The sequence below is a fragment of the Bos mutus genome, chromosome 10 (genome assembly GCF_027580195.1).
Source record: "Bos mutus isolate GX-2022 chromosome 10, NWIPB_WYAK_1.1, whole genome shotgun sequence".
Lineage (NCBI taxonomy): Eukaryota > Metazoa > Chordata > Mammalia > Artiodactyla > Bovidae > Bos > Bos mutus.
The window spans coordinates 52,878,561-52,900,040 of record NC_091626.1 but is presented as its reverse complement, the minus strand read 5'-3'; the positions used below and the strand labels follow the sequence as shown (position 1 = coordinate 52,900,040).

Here is a 21,480-nt window from a genome sequence, read left to right as displayed (position 1 = left end):
GGTTCACTTCCTCTATGTTACTGAATACGCCATGGACTTCTCTTAGGTTAACCTAAGAACTGTATGCCTACACTGCTGAGTCATCAATATCTTTCTTGTCATGTAATTCCCACTGAGTTTCAAGCTAATGAATTAGGCCCAGTCCATTCCCTTTGTCCCTTCATTTTCTTGAAAATTACTATTAAATTCTCTTCTTTTAAAATTTATTATTTTAAGTCTTTTCTTTCTCTTTACTTAAAAATGTAAAAAAAAAATGATATTAACAAATCAATCTGCTCCTTGAACTTGTTTTTCTTTCCTAATTTGTTGCTACATAGTTGATGCAACCATACTAGTTTTCCATTTTATCTTTTCATTATAAGGCACATTCTTCTGAGTTACTTAAGTATCTTCAAAAATCACTGTGCATTCATCAGTCAGAATGGCCATCAAAAAAAGTCTACAAATAGCAAGTACTGGAGAGAGGTGGAGAAAAGGGAGTCTTTCTACACTTTGGGGGGGATGTCAATTGGCGCAGCCACTATGGAAAACAGTATTGAGGTTCCTTCAAAAAATCTAAAAATAGAGTTGCCATAAAATCCACCAATCCTACTCCTGGACATATATCCAGAAAAGACAAAAACTTTAATTTGAAAAGATACACATACTCCAGTGTTCATAGCAGTATTATATAATTCAATAGCCAAGACATGGAAGCAACCTAAATGCTCATCAACAGACAAATGGGTATAGATAATATTATATATCTAAGAAATTATCATACTTAGTGAGGTAAGTCAAAGACAAATATCATACAAAATCACTTACATGCAGAATCAAAAAATATATAAATAAGCATATTTACAAGATAGAAATAGACTCACAGACATAGAAAGCAAACCTCTGGTTACCAAAGGGAAAACCGAATAGATTGGGATTAGCAGATACACACTACTATATATAAAACAGATAAATAAAAGGACCTACATTGTATAGCACAAGAGCTATATTCAGTAACTAGTAATAACTTATAATGGAAAAGAATCTGAATACACACACATATATGTATTCAAAGTAACTAAATCACTTTGCTGTATACCCGAAACTAATACAACATTGTAAATCAACTATAACTAAAAATATCATTGTGTGTTCAGGTCATCAATGGAAGAAGGTGCCATGTTGATTATGCATTTCCTGGATTAAAAGTTCTTAAACTTTAGCATGCATCGGAGTCACTTGGAGATCTTATTAAAACAAAAAACAGATTGCTGGGCTTCAATCTGAAACAACCGGTGCTGGGCGGATCCAAGAATTTTCATTTCTCACATTTTTCCCAGATGACACTGATGCTTGCTGGTCTGGGACCCACACTTTGAGAACTACTGGCCAAGGGAATCAGGAAAACTTAAAACGTACCAGCAAATACATTTTTTCCTTTTTTTTTAAAAAAAATTTTTGGGGTGTGGGGCAAATGTAATGTAATGTAATATACTATAATATAATATAATAGACTCTCCCAAATAAACTGCCACATCTAAGTTGATACATCCATCCAGAAATATTTCAGTTCATGGTGAGACTCATGTGAACCATAATTTGAATGAATAGAATTGATCTTTTTGCAATAATGAGCACTGAGAATTGGTAACTATTTGTTTTTGTTTTCATTTGTTGTCTAGTAATCTAGACTTGAAATTCTGTGTGAAGATATGTCAAAACAAATTAGTGGGTTGTTGTAGAAAACCACGTGGGGACTGATAAACAGAGTGTGATTGAAGAGGTATTTCATAATTTGTCAGGGAAGCAAAGTGTCAAATTGCACTTCATTGTAATCCTGACTTCTCTTACAACACACAAAGGCATGAGCAACACACACACACACACACACACACACACACACACACAGTTTGTGTGGGTAAATGAAAGGGATTTAGGATTTTTTCCACATGTGTAAGTACTAAACCTTTCCAGAACTGTGGGGGAAATAATTATTGGGACTACATACTTAGATGGAAAAAATGAAAACAGTCACAGACTATATTTTCTTGGGCTCCAAAATCATTGCAGATGGTGACTACAGCCATGAAATTTAAAGGTCCTTAGAAGAAAAGCTAGGACCTTGGAAGAAAAGCTATGACAAACCTAGACAGCATATTAAAAAGCAGAGACATTACTTTGTTAACAAAGATCCATATAGTCAAAGCTATGGTGTTTCCAGTAGTCCAGTGTGGATTTAAGAGTTGGACCATAAAGAATGCTGAGCACCAAAGAATTGATGCTTTTGAACTGTGATGATGGAGAAGACTCTTGAGCGTCCCTTGGACTGCAAGGAGATCAAACCAGTTAATCCTAAAGGAAATCAATCCTGAATATTCATTGGAAGGACTGATGTTGAAGCTTGAAGCTCCAATACTCTAGCCACCTGATGCAAAGAGCCAACTCACTGGAAAAGACCCTGGTGCTGAGAAAGATTGGAGGCAGGAAGAGAAGGGGACAACAGAGGACGAGATGGTTGGATGGCATAACCGACTCAATGGACATGAGTGTAAGTAAGCTCTGGGAGAGGGTGAAGGACAGGGGGGCCTGGCATGCTGCAGTCCATGGGGTCGCAATGAGTTAGACGCGACTGAGCGACTGAACAACAATACACTTAGAAAATATTTCTCCTTTATATGAGTGATTATATCAGGTTGTATGATTGTGCTGAATTGTGACTGGAAATTAGAGTTTGGGAATGGAACCTATATCTTTGCTTTTGTCTGTTTATAGCCATAGGCTTATATTCCTGCCTGCATTCATTGATTCATAACATTTTTATTAAGGGTCAGTGAATGGGAAGGAGAATAGGGAGAGTCATACAAAGACAAATAAAAGCTCAGGGCATGGTGGGTGAAGTATTTGTAATATATAATATAAGGATAGATGGTAAAGTAGGAAGTATAATGGGAAAATAACTAAGGAGTACTTATCCCCAATAATCTCAGGGAAAACTTGACAGAAGTAATGTTTGATTTGGACTTTTAAGAATGCATGAGTCTTTGCTGGGAATGGCAAGTAAGAACAAGCCTGAAAAGGGATGGGGTCAGGGGGTGGCGGGGGGCGGTGCGCATCATGCACATGTCCTAAAGCAGAAACATAGAAGGATTTCAGGGAAATTTTAAATAGCTGCATGTAGCTAGAGCATACAGTATGTGTATAGAGGAAAGTATTAAGCATGAGGGCTGAAATCAGGTACAGAAAGGAGAGGACAGAATGGGCATAAGCCATGCTAAGAAATTTGCACCTTTTCCAGTGGTCTGGGAGGCATCTACAAAGGAAGAATCATAACCATGAAAGTGGGAGCAGGGAGATAATGTATCTGAACAAGAACAGAAGTAAGAATCTCAGAAAAATTTTAAAAGACACTCTTATATAGAGCTTTTATTATAAATTTGCTAATGGGATTCAGAGAAGAGGTCAACTATGACGTCCTAGTTTTCACTAGTCAATCCTAAAGAAAATCATTCCTGAATATTCATTGGAAGAACTGATGTTGAAACTGAAGCTTCAATACTTTGGTTACCTGATGTGAAGAGCTGACTCACTGGAAAAGACCCTAATGCTGGGAAGGACTGAACGCAGGAGAAGAAGGGGATGACCGGAGATGAGATGGTTGGATGCCATCACCGACTAGATGAACATGAGTTTGAGCAAGCTCCAGGAGTTGGTAATGGACAGAGAAGCCTTGCGTGCTGCAGTCCATGGGGTTGCATGACATCACTGAGCAACTGAACTGAACTGAATTTTCAGCTGAAGCAATTGTACTGTTTCAGTTCCGTTGCTTAGTTGTGTCCAACTCTTCACGACCAGTACCATTTATAAAGCTATTTAATAACATCAGAAATGTAGAAGTATCCTAAAGTTGTGTTGAACTATAGCTATTGCCAAATTACCTAATCTGAACAAAACAGTTTTCAGTACAGGAAAATAACTTATTAGTCTCATGAAATATAGGATATAATTTATTCAGGTTTAAGACATTATCCATTAAAAGCTAATACTTTATCAATAAATATTGTGCTACTTCTTTGAGTCATTCAACAGTTGTCTGTTTCTGGGCAAAAGTAATAGTGAAGAGTCTCAATAGGAGAGGGAAAGCCACCTGTCATCTCTTCTTAGTTGAGCAATATCAACATCTCTGATATTTATGGCAATTTCTGTACCTATGAGGAGTGTTGCAACAGCAAAGGACATCAAACAGGTTGAGATCTACTATGGTAATAAAAAGAGACCTGGAAGAGCCTTTACAAAGTGCTACCAATCTCGGCTCCAACCAGAGTCTTTGAAGAATACAGAGGCATTGCTTTAATCTTTGTCATTCCAATACCATTAAAGAAGCTTAAGAGTAGGAAAGAGGAGATAAAAGCTATCGGGTTTTTTTTTTCAGGGAAATTTTACTGACTGTGGAAATTAGTCAGAAGCTAATCTTTTCCACCAAAAAAATGAAGATCAAGATAAATTGACAACCAGTGATTTGTGAGAGTAAACTTGAAAATTAGAAGAAAATTGCTGAAAGGAAGACAAGAAAGATGACAAGTATGAAATAATAGTTTGAGGTAGACTAGGTCTGAGGTAAACCAGAAAGATGTTAAGGACAAGAATATTTTAAGGGAGCTACAGAAATTCAGGGGCCAACAGATCAGTTCTCTCAGTAGAACCAAGGCCAGTGAGGCCAGGAGAGATGTGGCTACAACTTTGTGTTCTCATTGTTCTGTGCCTACAAGGACAAGGGCAATGTTCTTCAATGTACAAGGTGGGCTGGGAACTGTATTGGGGTGAAAGGCAATAAAAATTATACTTTTTTGAGTGAAGGCCCCCCAAAATAAGAGAGTAAGACATTCTAAAGATATTCAATATGCAAATACTCAAATTCACACATCAAGAGAAGCCAGTACATGGAAACGGTTAAAGCAAAGTTTACAGCACAGTTGTACTTATTAAGATGATGAGACAGAGAAAAATTACAAAGGCAGTCTGATAATCTTCACCCATTGGTGAGGACCAACATGATAACAAACAGCAGGCAGGAAAAATTGGTGATAAAAAGATGGATGTCCAGAACTAATACCACCATCATCCCCCCACCGCCCAGTGTTGAAGCCTTGCTGCTACTAGTTGAGAGGTACACTAACCAGATGCCTGGGTATCATCCCAGATTTTGTTGGAAATGGAGACAACCACCACTCTGCCCCCCAAAGGTCTACTTAATCAGAACTTTCATTTTAACAGGATTCTCAGGGACTGCTGGTGCTGCTAAGTCACTTCAGTCATGTCTGACTCATGTGCGACCCCATAGACGGCAGCCCACCAGGCTCCCCCATCCCTGGGATTCTCCAGGCAAGAACACTGGAGTGGGTTGCCATTTCCTTCTCCAATGCATGAAAGTGAAAAGTGAAAAGGAAGTTGCTCAGTTGTGTCCGACTCTTAACGACCCCATGCACTGCAGCCCACCAGGCTCCTCCATCCATGGGATTTTCCAGGCAAGAGTACTGGAGTGGGGTGCCATTGCCTTCTCCATCTCAGGGACTAGTGTACAGATTAAAGTTTGAGGAGCTCTGAACTGGGAAACTTTACTAAAGCCAGGTGAAAGATGATTGTATTTTGTATGTCATAATTAATTCCATCTCTGCCTAAGTTAATTAAGTAAAACAGTCATTTTTAACTAATTTATTTTCAATGACTTTTATAATTAGCTTTCTATTCAAAGATTCATCTGAGAAATTGATAAATGACTTAGACACCCCTCTCCCATCCCACCCACTCACCCTTACATGTAGATGTAATTTCGGGATCCAGTTTAAAGCCCAGCCACAAATCCCAGCTTGAGAAGTAGTGCTTAAAGAATCCCAAGCACTCTTCTACAGAATTGCTAATTAGAAACCACCTGAATGTTTGTGGACCCAATCCACCATCTGGCTTCTCTCTTGGGGATTAGCAGGGTTTCTTTTAATAAAGACTTTGAAAACACCAACATATGTTTGCACACTTTAGGGCCCTGAACTGGACTGCCCTGATACAAGAATTGCCAGGCAACCAAGTTTCTACCCGTACCAAGATGACAAATACAATGTCAGCTGCCAACTGGAATTCCCAATTAAAGCTTTCAGTCACTTTTAGGCATCTAGACATTTTGGTGGTATTATAAATTATCTGCAAATTTTGGTTTACTAAATTCTAATCCTCAAGAGTGTGATAATGGCTAATATTTGGATATTTATTATACACTGGGGAAATAGCCCCTTCTCACCCCCAAATCTCTCTCTCTTTCTTCCTTTCTCCTTAAAATAACTTTATAAGGTAGAGATTTTTGTCCCTAATGTTAAAATATGGAAACTGAGACTATGATAAATTATCCAAAATTATAGTTAATAAGTAAATAGAAACTAGTGGAGACAAAATTCACATATAGATCTAACTTATTGCAATCTTAGAACTTAACCAGTCAAGCTAAAGATTATAAGAGTCTTTAGAATAACTTATTTAGAAAAAAGAACTGCAAAACCACTCATTTCATTATAAAATGAAATATTTCATCAAATATTTCATTTGATGAAATATTTCTTCCATTTTTTCTTACTACACGACTTTTTTCCCAGAAAGTACATCTTTTAAAAAATCTGTAAAATAATTTACTCTGACTTATTCAGCAAATTATCACCATAATGATCAATTTCTGCTTATCAAACTTATAAATGATTAATGTCAAATAGGAAAACAAAATAAGATGTCTAATATAGATTGAGTAAAGTTGGGAGAAAACTCATTTCATTTTTAAATTAGATTATTCTTTTTGTAGCGGCTGTTGAGTTTATGAAGTAAAGCAAAAAGCTGCATCAAAAAGCCTGAAGTCTATAAATTTTAACTGACTCTTCTCTGTTGACCTAACTTCATCGAGGTTACTTACAATGTGAGCTCAGATGCTTTAATCATTAGACAAACTATGTAGCTCAAATTATATAACAACATGGAATCTTTCTAGGTCAACAGCCTGAAACAGTCGTCCACAGTAAATTAATTTTATAACAACATTCTATAAGGCAAATAGGGAGAGTAAGACATTACCATGTAGAGAGAGCCTGCCAGAAGAATGTTTTTCTGTGTATGCCCTCTACTCTGTGAGGTAGTCCTAGTCTTCATTTTCTCCAACAATAATTATTTATGTCACATTTTTTTAAAAGGGCACAATAAGAAGCTATCTATAGATGGAAATGGTGAAAGGAAAGGAGGGAGAGATAGGGAACGGATAAGCATGGATTTGTAAACACTCTGCCAGAAGTTTTAAACCTTAAATGACCCCTAAAGAAGACTATTTTGAGATTTTTATGAATTTTTATTCCTTATTATAATAATAATGGTATCCTCCCATTAGCATACTACTTTCCAGTTGGCAAAGAACATTTAAAGTATGATATAAACCTCACCCTATCCTAGGAACTCGTATTACCTCTTTTAGAAAGGAAAATTCACGTTTGGAGAGGTTATACATTAACTGCCAGAGCTGATGTAGCCTCTTGAGTGAGAAAACTTTTGGAAACTAGGTTTTCCAGGCTCAGATCTCTCTCCAACTATCAATACTACAAATGTTAAATTTGAACCTAAGTATTCAGCCTTGTCTCCAAGGTTCTTTCTATAGGGTTGTCTTATCTGAAATTCAAGTAAGCTAACACAGACTGAGTTTCCATTAAGGTCCAGTGAATACAAAGATAACAAATACAATCTTTGCACTCAAAAGTCTTCTCATATGGTATGGAAGAAGATATAATACATAAACCAGGAACTGCAATTCATCATGACTTGCTTAGAATATGTGTGAATGTGCAAAATAGTGAACTGGACACCTTAAGCAGATGGACTGTATGGGATGTGAATTAAATCTCAATACAGCAGCTAATAGAAAGTCAAGCAAACAAAAAAATACGTTAAGAAAAAGATTCTTGTCTCCAAAAACCTAAGATAGCCACAGGGTTACCAATTACCACTGACCTTGGATCTGACTTTCAATAATACAATCTCAGCATTTTGGAGTACTGTTTTTGTACAGTACTACAAACTATTAACCTCTCCGTCTAGTCAAGGGTATGGTTTCTCCAGTGGTCATGTATGGATGTGAGAGTTGGACTGTGAAGAAAGCTGAGCGCCAAAGAATTGCTGCTTTTGAACTGTGGTGTTGGAGAAGACTCTTGAGAGTCCCTTGGACTGCAAGGAGGTCCAACCAGTCCATCCTAAAGGAGATCAGTCCTGGGTGTTCATTGGAAGAAATGATGCTAAAGCTGAAACTCCAATACTTTGGCCACCTCATGCGAAGAGTTGACTCATTGGAAAAGACTCTGATGCTGGGAGGGATTGGGGGCAGGAGGAGAAGGGGACGACAGAGGATGAGATGGCTGGATGGCATCACTGACTCAATGGACGTGAGTCTGAGTGAACTCCGGGAGTTGGTGATGGACAGGGAGGCCTGGCGTGCTGCGATTCATGGGGTTGCAAAGAGTCAGACACGACTGAACTGAACTGAATAACCTCTAGTCAATAAACATTCAAAGTTACAGTGCTTTATGTGTAGCATCCCTAATTTCATTGTTGTTTCAAGTAAACATTGAATTTTTGAGATTTACTTTCCTAACATAAATATTTTACTTTGCTGACTAAAATTACTACTTATTTTTTTAAAGCAAAGGTAATGTAAAATAAAATATCCAATAGTTGCACTAATGTTGTTATGTAAGCAAAGATAGAGGCCCTGCCCAAACAAAACATGCCCTGGTGGCAGAGCCACTGTGGAACAGTTCCAAAGAGTCAAGTTCCTGTGAAGTGTGGGCAGGATCCCCACCGCCCACTGCCCAGCCTCTGATTCAGTGTGAACTTTTCATTTTGTAGGTGAGGACAATGAAACACAAAGGTGTTGCCATCTCAGAACATACCCAACATCACACAGAAAACCATCACAAATGGAAGTTCCCCCTACCCACTACTCCACTGAGCTGGCATTACCTGATAAAGTCTTCATTGCCTCAACACGTAGAGATTAAGTAGGTTCTATGTACTAGATATCATTCTAGGCAATACAGATATGTTGATAAAAATCACAGACAAAAAAATATACATGGTGGTACAGAAGACAGATAAGAAGTAAGCCTAAGTAACTAAATTGGATAATAATTAGTTTCTAGGCAGAGGGTTAAAATAAGGCTATTCATGGAGGTTACTTTAGATTTTGAGCAAGTGCCATTAAATTGAGCCCCACAGGGCTGCTGGAGAAGAGTGGTGGGAAGAGAAATTCAGGCATTAGACCAGCTAGCAAAAAAAGCCTGAAGGCAGGAATAAGCTTCAAGTGTGTGAGGAAAGTAAAGGAATCCATGATAATTCTTTGCGTTTGATTTAAGTAACTGGATGAATGGTGGTGCCAGTAGTTTTAATCACGAGGCAAGGGAAAGAAGCAGGGTTTGACAGAGGAGATTAAGAATTCTACATTGAAGTGCTGCAGTCCATGGAGTCGCAAAGAGTCCAGCACGACTGAGCGACTGGACTGAACTGAATAGGCAATCAGGAGGGTGGTAACGTGTCAGGGATAGGACTAGGGGAGTAAATGCTATCTGAAGAAACTTACTGGTCTAGTGGACTGGTGGTTACTGTCTGATTTAAGATGCTTAAGATGCCTTTTGGGTCCCAAAGAGACAACCAAAACAGAGTGGTATAAAAGGATGTGTTTGAGAGGAGGCAGAGGTAGAGAAAGCAGGATTGATTAATACAATAGAGAAGGAATGCTTCACTGCAGAAAAAGGAGTTTGCATCTTGGAGCAAGTTGTGGTGTAAGTTTAAGGATAAACCCTAATTTATTTAATTAGATTTTACCAGAAAACCAGGTATTAAAATCTATCGTGTACCTTCTTTTTTGAATAAGGAAAAGTACTGTATGTGTCCTCTGTGTGGCCTAGTAGCAAGCTTACATTTTAGTAACACTAAAAACAAACAAACAACAACAACAGCAGCAAAACAGTGGCACAGTGAGCACCCACTCTACCAATCCATCTGCCATGCTGATGTCTGTTCTTAGTTCCTGTGTGAACAGGACACGTCCCTCCTGAAGTTCTCTATGGGCTCTTATTTCTGTTAGCAGAGAGTTAAACTCCTCACTGTGGCCCAAAAGGCACTGCATGCTGGTCCCTGCCAATTCCTCCAGCCTCATTTCTTGCTACTTCTTGCTCACAGAATCAGCTAAATTCTCTTATCAAATACACCTTGTGCTCACTCTACTTGCTAATGCACTGTCCTCCACCAGAAAGAGACAGAGATGCTTCCTGTTCATCTTTTCCCAAAGTGAACTCCTACATATAACTTCAGTTCTTTGTCAAGACAACACTTCCTCAGAGGAGGTTCCTCTAGAAAACCTGCCTCACCCCCTGTCCCAAGTCTGACTTCAGAGTTTCACCTCTAGATAGCCCATCATCTTTCAGTTCAGTTGCTCAGTTATGTCCAACTCTTTGCAACTCAATGGACTCCAGCACACCAGGCTTCCCTGTCCATCACAAACTCCCAGAGTTCACTCAAACTCATGTCCATGGAGTTGGTGATGCTATCCAACCATCTCATCCTCTGTTGTCCCTTTCTCCTCCTGCCTTCAGTCCTTCCCAGCATCAGGGTCTTTTCAAATGAGTTGGTTCTTCACATCAGGTAGCCAAAGTATAGGAGTTCCAGCTTCAGCATCAGTCCAATTTTCCAAAGAATATTCAGGACTGATTTCCTTTAGGATGGACTGGTTGGATCTCCTTGCAGTCCAAGGGACTCTCAAGAGTCTTCTCCAACACCTGACTATCCCATATGGTGACCGTTTGCATATTTGCAGCTGTCCTCCATAATATTGTCTAGGGCAGGGACCATGGCCAGCCTGTTCACTGTTGTATCTTCCATATTGAGTGTAGTCTGGGTATTTAGCATCTAGGGCCTTAATATACATTGAATAAGTACAAAGAAAACTTTCTACAAGATTTTAAGTTCCTAGAGAGCAGGAACCCCAGGCTGGTTAAACATTCTATCTTCACCTGTAAACACAATGTTGGGTGCTCAAAGAAACTTACAGTTTTTCAGCTGAGAGCTGTATCTTCCTCGCTTTACATCTGTGATTTGTGTATATTGAAAGTGGAATTTCTGGTGAAGCGTCCTGTCATTGTCCTTGTACCAGCTTTGGCCAGATTTTAACCTGCCCATTCTAAGACACCATTTCTAAGTCTATGAAGACAAATATCTGAACAAATATCACTCATCCATCCTCTTGACATGATCTGATTTATGCCATAAAATATTCCTGCATCTAAACCTTATTCTACAAATTAAATACTCACTATTATTCTGCAACTGAAACCATTTGATTAAAAATATATGTATCTCTTCAGTAGTTTTAAATACTTTGTGATCATTATCTTTCTACAATGTGGAAATAAGTTTTAGAACTAAACTGATCACAACAATCAATGTTTTGATGCATCAATTCTTCACATTTAAACCAAGAACACAAAATCAGAATTTAACTAAAACGCATATTCTAATAAGTTTAAATATTTGTAATTACCTTCTAGTGCATATTTCATATCCTGAGCAAAAAGGGTCCACATAATTTCAGCACTTATTTTTCCCATGTTCAGCTCTTGAGGAAACCTAAAACCAAACACATACATTTGTAGATCAAAAAGAAAAAACATGTGACTGAGAAAAGAATACAGTTTATATTACATATATATCACAATCATTATTATATAGTATAAATATTTTTACTTATGAGATTTCTCAATATCAACGGTATGGAAAAAAGTTACACATGAGTGTGGTCTTTATCACAACAGCCATTTTTCTTGAAGCAAACTTGAATGCTTCCATTCTGTGCTGTGCTTAGTCATTCAGTTGTGTCCAAATCTTTGTGACCACATGGACTGTAGCTTCCATTCTATATTTGCTTAAAGTAAATTATTTCATCAAGATTCTTTACTTCTCTGGTGAAATGGTCCATGGTAGACCTCATTAGTCAGGATTCAGAATTACCAGGCAGGCTGTGTTTTTTAGATCAAACAAGCTTAAGCCAAAGACAATGTTCCTACTGCTGCTGAATATGAATTTTGTTTGTATGTATTTTCAATCTCATGATAAGGCTCAAAGTAATGTAAGCCCAGTGAAAATAATTTCATTCATTATAAACACCTTGCTTGCTAGTACATACGAAAGTATGTACTGTTCTGACAAATACATATATTTTAAATTTTATGCATATTATTTTAAAATGCATACACATATATCTGTATACATATAAACAAACTATAATACATATACATTACATATACATATATACACTCATATATAAATATACACATACACATACATAATAAATAATAAATATATATTAATATCTAATGTATAATACATACATAATGCATAATAATGTATGTGTATATATATATAAGGATGTGTGTGTATACACACACACACATACACACACATACATATATATGTAAAGTAACAAAAGCAGCTCTCACATTCATTTATATCTTTAAGTTTAAATCAAAAAAAAAAAAAATAAATAAATATGATCCTGAATGGGATATAAAGAGTTACTTAAATATGACCTCAGGATAATCTCAACAAAGAAAAGACCATGGTTCCTACATACTACTTCACCAAAGGAAAGTATGTTTTATCAAATGTTCTTTCCAACTTCCATCTATCAATTTATCTAATAATTTCAACTGATACTTTAAAACTTAAATGTAGATGCATATTTATGAAGTACTTAAACTCAGAACACTTCCTATGATCAAAAAATTAATACAACCTACATATACACAAAATTAGTTTTCAACAATAAATTTTACTCTATTAATATAAAAATAACCTTAAACAAGTAATTTATTTCAAAAGGTTTCATTTGTGGATAGCTATAGGCATCCCACAATTTGTAGTATGTTAATTTTTATGGAATATATACACAGCAACAAAACTATAAATGTGTAATTAGAGTGATTAAGCTCATAAAATGAGAAAATTTATTACATTAATTTTTTTGAATCCAGAAAAAAGAATGTATTAATTAAGTGTATGGTGGTCTGATGCAAAAAACAAAGACACTGTACAAAAAGTAAACTAAATCATATTCTCTCTCATAAAATTGATGTGCAAATCCTCAAAAACAAGTGACAAATTCAATCTTGCAATATATACATGGATAATACATCATGACCAAGAAACTTATCCCAGAAGTGCAGCATGGGTTCAACACTGAAAAATGAATCAATGTAATGTATCCTATTAACAGACTAAAGAGAAAAGGTTTATCATCTCAATAGATGAGTAAAACATATTTGGCAAACTTCAACATTTGTTCATGCTTAAAAACAAAACAAAAAACAAAAACTATGAAAACTAGGAATTAAAGGAAATTTCCTTAACCTTATAAAAAGAATCTACAAAAAACCTACAGCTAACATCACAATAATAAAAGGATCAAGGCAATGGTTTTTACTCTCTCTTCCTACAGAACATTGTACTGGAGCTCCTAAAGATTGCACACAGTCAAGAAAAAGAACAATAAAAGAGGTATATAGATAGCAAAGGAAGAAACACTCTATTCGGAGGAAAACAATCTAAATCCTCAAAATACTAAAAACAGTTACTAAATAAGTTCAGCAAATAAGTACAGAATACAAAGTCAGATACAAAAATCACTGTATTTCTATATTCTAGCAATGAACTAATGAAAATTGAAATGAAAATAAGAGTATCATTTACACTAGCTGCTGCTACTGCTGTTGCTAAGTCGCTTCAGTCGTGTCCGACTCTGTGCGACCCCATAGACGGCAGCCCACCAGGCTCCCCCGATCCCTGGGATTCTCCAAGCAAGAACACCGGAGCGGGTTGCCATTTCCTTCTCCAATGCATGAAAGTAAAAAGTGAAAGTAAAATTGCTCAGTCCTGTCCGACTCTTAGCGACCCCATGGACTGCAGCCCATCAGGCTCCTCCATCCATGGGATTTTCCAGGCAAGAGTACTGGAGTGTGGTGCCATTGCCTTCTCCTTACAATAGCACCAAAATATATTAAATACTTAGGTATAAATCTAAGAATATATATGTACAAGATTTATATAAAGAAAACTGCAAAGTACTGAGGAGAAACATCAAATAAGACCTAAATAAATGGAGAAATACATTGTATTCATGAATCGATATACTTAATGTCAGAATATTAATTCTCCCAAGCTGATTTACAGATTCAATGCAATCTCACGCAGAATTCTAGCAGATTTTTTTCTGTGGAAATTGACAAGTCCATTCTAAAATTTACATGGTAAAGCAAAAGAAATAGAAGAGCAAAAATGGTGTTTATTAAAATAGCTGAAGGTTTTACATCACCTATCTTTATAGCTTACAATGAAACTATAGTAATTAAGATACTATATCTTCAAGGTCAATTAATTTTAAATAAAATGCTATATTAATTCAATGGAGAAAAGGTAGTCTTTGCAATATGTCTGCTAGAGTAGTTAAATATCCCTATGCAAAAAAAAAAAAAAAAAGTAAACCTCGACCCAAACTTCACAACATACAAGAAAAAAAAAAAAAAAAAAAAAGACTCAAAATGAATCAGAGAACTAAATATAAAACCTAAAGATTTTCTAAAAGAAAACACAGAAAATTTTATGATCTAGGATCAGGCAATGGTTACTTAGATTTGGCACAAAAAGTGCAAACCATAAAATACTGATATATTGGACTTTATGAAAATTAAAACCTGCTTTTTCTAAAGATACTGTTGACAAAACGAAAAGAAAGGCAATTGACCTGCAGAACACATATCTGATAAAGGACATATCTGGAATAAACAAAGTACTTTCAAATCCCAATAATAAGAAAAAAAATTACCCAACAAAAAATGGGCAAGTGATCTGAATGATGATTGAGCAAAGAATATAATTAGATGGAAAAATAAGCACATGAAAATATGCTCAACATAATTAGTCACTGTGCTGCTGCTGCTGCTAAGTCGCTTCAGTTGTGTCCGACTCTGTGCGACCCCATAGATGGCAGCCCACCAGGCTCCCCCATCCCTGGGATTCTCCAGGCAAGAATACTGGAGTGGGTTGCCATTGCCTTCTCCAATTAGTCACTAGGTACTTTCAAATTAAAATTATAATATGATATCACTACATGTCTACTAAAACAGTTCAAAATAAAACGAAACAAAACAACACCTGACAATATCAAGGGCTGGTGAAAGTGTACAGACACAGAGAAGTTTGATTCTGATATAATGCTGCCAAGAATGCAAAATATGACAGTCCCTTTGGAAAGCAGTTTGCCAATCAAGTTAAATATACACTTATCAACAGTCCAACTCCAGGCATTTATCCAAGAGAAATGAAACATATTTTTACAAAAACTATATATGTTGAAAGTCATTATTTCAGTCGGTGAATAGATAAATAAACTGAGCTAGATTCATAAAATTGAATCCACTAAGCAATAAAGAAGAATAAAAAACGGATACATGTAACAATGTGCATGAATCTATCATAAAGATACAAAGAAATTCATGGGGATAAAACATTCTCATAGTTAGGTTTGGGCAAGTAGAGAAGGGAATTGAATTTAAGGAGGCATATGTACAAATAAACCTTCAATCAAGTTTGTAATATCTTATTTTAGAAAAAAATATAAAAATTTTATAACAGTAAAATAAGAGGTAATATAATAAAAATGAGTGTTGACATGTTTAGCATTTAATAAGTAACATTAGTTAATAAGTCACTATTAATTGAAGAAAGTACTAAATAAAACACACAATCCTTGCCCCTCAGAAGTTTACAATGTAGTGTAGAGATGGCAGTAAAAACAAATATATATATTACATTTTATATATATATATACATATATATACACACACACACATCATGTTTGTGTACACACACACACATATCATGTCTGTATACACACACACAGACACACACACACAGACACACACATGCATTTGATAAGTCCCTCAAAGAAGCTAAAGCCTGAGAAGGTTGAGCTGGTTGTGGAAAAAAGTCATCAAGACAGTATGGTACTGGTGCAAAGACAGAAATATAGATCAATGGAACAAAATAGAAAGCCCAGAGATAAATCCACGCACATATGGACACCTTATCTTTGACAAAGGAGGCAAGAACATACAATGGATTAAAGACAATCTCTTTAACAAGTGGTGCTGGAAAAACTGGTCGACCACTTGTAAAAGAATGAAACTAGAACACTTTCTAACACCATACACAAAAATAAACTCAAAATGGATTAAAGATCTAAACGTAAGACCAGAAACTATAAAACTCCTAGAGGAGAACATAGGCAAAACACTCTCTGACATACATCACAGCAGGATCCTCTATGACCCACCTCCCAGAATATTGGAAATAAAAGCAAAAATAAACAAATGGGACCTAATTAAACTTAAAAGCTTCTGCACAACAAAGGAAACTATAAGCAAGGTGAAAAGACAGCCTTCAGAATGGGAGAAAATAATAGCAAATGAAGCAACTGACAAACAACTAATCTCAAAAATATACAAGCAACTCCTACAGCTCAACTCCAGAAAAATAAATGACCCAATCAAAAAATGGGCCAAAGAACTAAATAGACATTTCTCCAAAGAAGACATACAGATGGCTAACAAACACGAAAAAATGCTCAACATCACTCATTATCAGAGAAATGCAAATCAAAACCACTATGAGGTACCATTTCACGCCAGTCAGAATGGCTGCAATCCAAACGTCTACAAGCAATAAATGCTGGAGAGGGTGTGGAGAAAAGGGAACCCTCTTACACTGTTGGTGGGAATGCAAACTAGTACAGCCACTATGGAGAACAGTGTGGAGATTCCTTAAAAAACTGGAAATAGAACTGCCTTATGATCCAGCAATCCCACTGCTGGGCATACACACTGAGGAAACCAGAAGGGAAAGAGACACGTGTACCCCAATGTTCATCGCAGCACTGTTTATAATAGCCAGGACATGGAAGCAACCTAGATGTCCATCAGCAGATGAATGGATAAGAAAGCAGTGGTACATATACACAATGGAGTATTACTCAGCCATTAAAAAGAAAACATTTGAATCAGTTCTAATGAGGTGGATGAAACTGGAGCCTATTATACAGAGTGAAGTAAGCCAGAAAGAAAAACACCAATACAGTATACTAATGCATATATATGGAATTTAGAAAGATGGTAACAATAACCCTGTGTACGAGACAGCAAAAGAGACACTGATGTATAGAACAGTCTTATGGACTCTGTGGGAGAGGGAGAGGATGGGGAGATTTGGGAGAATGGCATTGAAACATGTAAAATATCATGTATGAAACGAGTTGCCAGTCCAGGTTCGATGCACGATACTGGATGCTTGGGGCTGGTGCACTGGGACGACCCAGAGGGAGGGTATGGGGAGGGAGGAGGGAGGAGGGTTCAGGATGGAGAACACATGTATACCTGTGGCGGATTCATTTTGATATTTGGCAAAACTAATACAATATTGTAAAGTTAAAAAAAAAAAAGTAGTTCTGGAAAACCAAGAGTTTGGAGAAAACTCCTCCTTACTGGTGCTTAGGGGCTGTGAGAGCAGCTTATTTTCAATGGAGGGTCACTCTGCAGCCTGTATAGAGATGGGAAGCAGCAGTTTGAACAAGTTTGGCAAGAGAGGATTCAGAACTTCTGTTATCAAGCAGCAATAGTGACAGGAAACTTGATATATGCTGTGACTGATGGTGACTGCCATGATATCAAAGAAGAGCAACATGAGGAATAGGAAGATGGATCGTAAACAGAAAAGGAGAATGCGGATCAGCAACTGTAGCTGAAAGGATGCAGAGGAGCTAGACCAGTGAGCCAGGGCAAGAAGAGCCAAAGATATCCTGAGTGACTGGTTTTTATATTCTGCTGTCTACACTTGGGTTGATGTGATCTTAAGAAACAAGGATCACTACTATGCATAAAATAAACATCAAGGACTACTACCATATAGCACAGGGAACTATATTCAATAAAGGAAAAGAATCTGAAAATTTTATATATTTATAAAAAAATATATATATAACAAGCATTCTGCTGTACACCAGAAAGCAACACTATATTGTAAATTAACTATATTTTGGTTAAAGAAAGAAAACATGGATCACAATGGAAAGGCACATAGTACAGCACTAAGTAGAAATTACTCAACACAATAAAGCTAAGAGTATATGATGCAGAAGAATATCTGGTGCAATCATTCACAGAGGTTACTTGAAGAAAGTAAGATTTGTATGTACTTTTCAAGGAGGATAAAGATTAATTGGTGGAAGAGATAAGCTATGCAACCCCAGTTAATGGTTGTAATTACCATAAGAAAAGATTCTCAAAGCGACTTTTAAAATATTTTCCTTTAATCTAGACTTTTTAATCAGATAACTTCCAAATGGAGAATCTAAAAATAAGCTATTTGTGTCAGGATTTTCTCAGTTGCATAAGCAATGTCAAATTTGATTTTCATTCTTGTGAAACTAAGGTTTAAGGGTTCTCATTATTACTGTTGAGGATTTAACAAAAACCTAAACCAAAACCAAACTACCATTTAAAATAAAAACAACATACTAGAAAAATATACACTTGATATATAAAAGGCAAAGGGATAATACTACTAATATAAGAATTGTTATAAATCTGAGGAAAAAGATAAATATTAGAAAAATGGCTGTGATTAATGGACAATCTAAAAAAGAAAAAAAAAAAAAACTCACAAAAACCTAGCAAACATAGATAAGAGAGTCTTACCACTCTAATATTCAAAGAAATGTCAATTAAAATAATAGTAAAATTTTTTTTACTAAGTACATTTCAGGCTAGAAAACAAGCAAAAAAAAAAAAAAAAGAAAGAAAGAAAAAAAGAAAATCCAGGACCTGTCTGCATCTGATTTCCAAAAGCCTGACTCTCTACAAGTTTTCAGTTTTTATGTTATTCCAATACTTTAGTTATTTACACTCCCTTCTCTCCTGTGGCTCAGAATTCCCTCTCCATGGATGCATCTTCATGGTGTTATATAAAACTACAGAACAATATGGAACTATTAAACAAAACAAGATAGGTCTGCCTGTACTGACGTGAAAAGATAAATGTCAGGCAGTTTTAAGCAAACAAGGCAAATTACAGATTAGTATACATATTATGAGCCTGTATTTTGTAAAAAAAAAAAAAAAAAATAAAAATAAATACTATTAAATGAATTTCTATGCTTATATGTACAGAAAATAGTTGGAAAAAATACACCCAACTACAAACAATTTGTAAGACATGGGTGAATGAGTGAGTGAAGTTGCTCAGTTATGTCTGACTCTTTGCCACCCCGTGGACTGTAGCCCCCCAGGCTCCTCCATCCATGGGATTCTCCAGGCAAGAATACTGGAGTGGGTTGCCATTTCCTTCTCCAGGGGATCTTCCCGACCCAGGAACTGAACCCAGGTCTCCTGCATTGCAGGCAGATGCTTTACCGTCTGAACTGAAGGGTTTAGAGGCCGTCAAATGGACATGACCTATAAAGGCAATTTTGATGGTTTTACATAGAAATGACCTCTAATGGAAGAGAACACAATTGGGAACTATTTGAGATACATTTCTATGCAAAATGCAGTTTGCACATAATTCAGCATTTTAAATGAGCACTCTGCAACCGAGACCAAATATCAATCATCTCTTGAGGTTTTCTACTATGTACCAACATCAAATCTACATAGGAACAAATGTTACTCCTGCTTTTCTCTTCTATATCAAATGTCCTGAAGCCTTTGTGTCTCTTGGGAGTGAGGCCGAGTTTCTGAAGGCACATTCCAGTATAAATATCATCGATGGGGTAGAGAAGGACCCAGTCAGTCACACTGTACAGTCTCAGGGCCAGGTGGCTGGAGTAGAGGAATCCTCCTCCTCGTAAAGGGAGTCTTATTTTGGTTTTATTTTTTTCTTTTCTTCACAAGAAATGATACATAAGCATTAGAACTTTCATTTTCTACTTCAAATAGGCGACGTTGAATATGATTATTTTAAAAAATATGAACATTTACACGCATCCTGAAATAAAATCAAATGGAATTTTGCTAAATACTATGTGATTATTTTAAAAAGCTAAATAACATTCATTTATTGCTCACAAAATTCATTTTGGTTGTTGTTATTCTCATTTAACAAATGAAGAGCTGGTAGTCAGAATTAGAGCCTTGAGCTGATTTTCCAAAGCTCATGAGCTCTCCAATAAACAAGCAGCAAATATTTTTTTTTCATACTTAGAAGAGAGACAAACATAACTTTGACTATATTCATTTTACACTTAGGGATATTAGGTATCAAGAAACATGTTCTAAAACATGAAATAAATCAATGACAGAATCAGATATAGAGCTTATGCTTCTTGACCATATTTTTTCATTCTTTTTCTTATGACAATAATAGAAATTCCCAAACATTTATGATGTCCTTACAGCTAGCTCTTTTGTTTTGTTTAAACGTATTGATTTTGCTTTAAAATATTTACAGTTCAAATGATTAACTTTATATTTTCTGCAACAGTCCAAATTTAAATCTCAAGATTTACTTGCCAAGTTCTGCTTCCATACAGAAGATAATCTTTGGGGTTTGAGATATCATTAGAAGTTTTGTTTATTGTGTATAATGACAGGGCAGCTTCAAACTTGGTTTTCTTACTATTAACGATGGAAATAATAATATATCCTTGTGCTAAAAAAAATTACTCAAATATCCTTTATTTACTTAAATAATTACACAGGTTCTTTCAAAGTCTATATTTTTATTTTACTTTACTACCCGTCTACAGTATTTTTGGTGTATTTGGAAACACTTCTCTGGCTCTGTCTCACAGAAATCCTAGTTAAATAAAATACTTCATGAGTCAACCCTGCCTGAATCCAGATGGCAAACTTGGTCATCAACCTCTGCCACAACCCACAGCATCTTCTTTCTACTCTCCTGTGGATTCTTCCTTTGATGTAGCTGTAGAATTTATCCTTGCCCTGCTCCTACCATCTCATCCCCAATTCAAGTCATACTTGACTCAAAAGCTGAAGCAATCTGTTAGTATATGTTATGTACCTTCATTTCTTATTCTTCAAATTCATACTGTATACTACCACCTAATTTACCTTTGATGAACATAGGCTGTAATATTTCAAATCACTACTTTAAAACCATCCATTGCTTGTCACACATTCAGTAGCATAGAGAAATTTAAGCCCATTAAGGTGACTTGCCTGACCAATGGCAACCTGACCCCCACTATAACTTCTGTCTCTACTCTCCAACACCTTCCATGCTCTTGCCACTGAGACTACTTATAATTTCTAAACATATCTAATGCCCCATGTCTTCTGATCATTTTCTCCTATCTGTACTCTCTTCCTCAAT

At 36.2% G+C, this 21,480-nt stretch overlaps 1 protein-coding gene across 1 annotated transcript in view; it reads right to left on the bottom strand.

The window, feature by feature from the left end:
• UNC13C (unc-13 homolog C) overlaps positions 1-21,480 on the bottom strand; it is a 644,738-nt gene that overhangs the window by 165,013 nt on the left and 458,245 nt on the right. Inside the window, 1 exon segment of the mRNA XM_070377927.1 lies at positions 11,585-11,670. Coding sequence (XP_070234028.1) covers positions 11,585-11,670 — 86 coding nt within the window.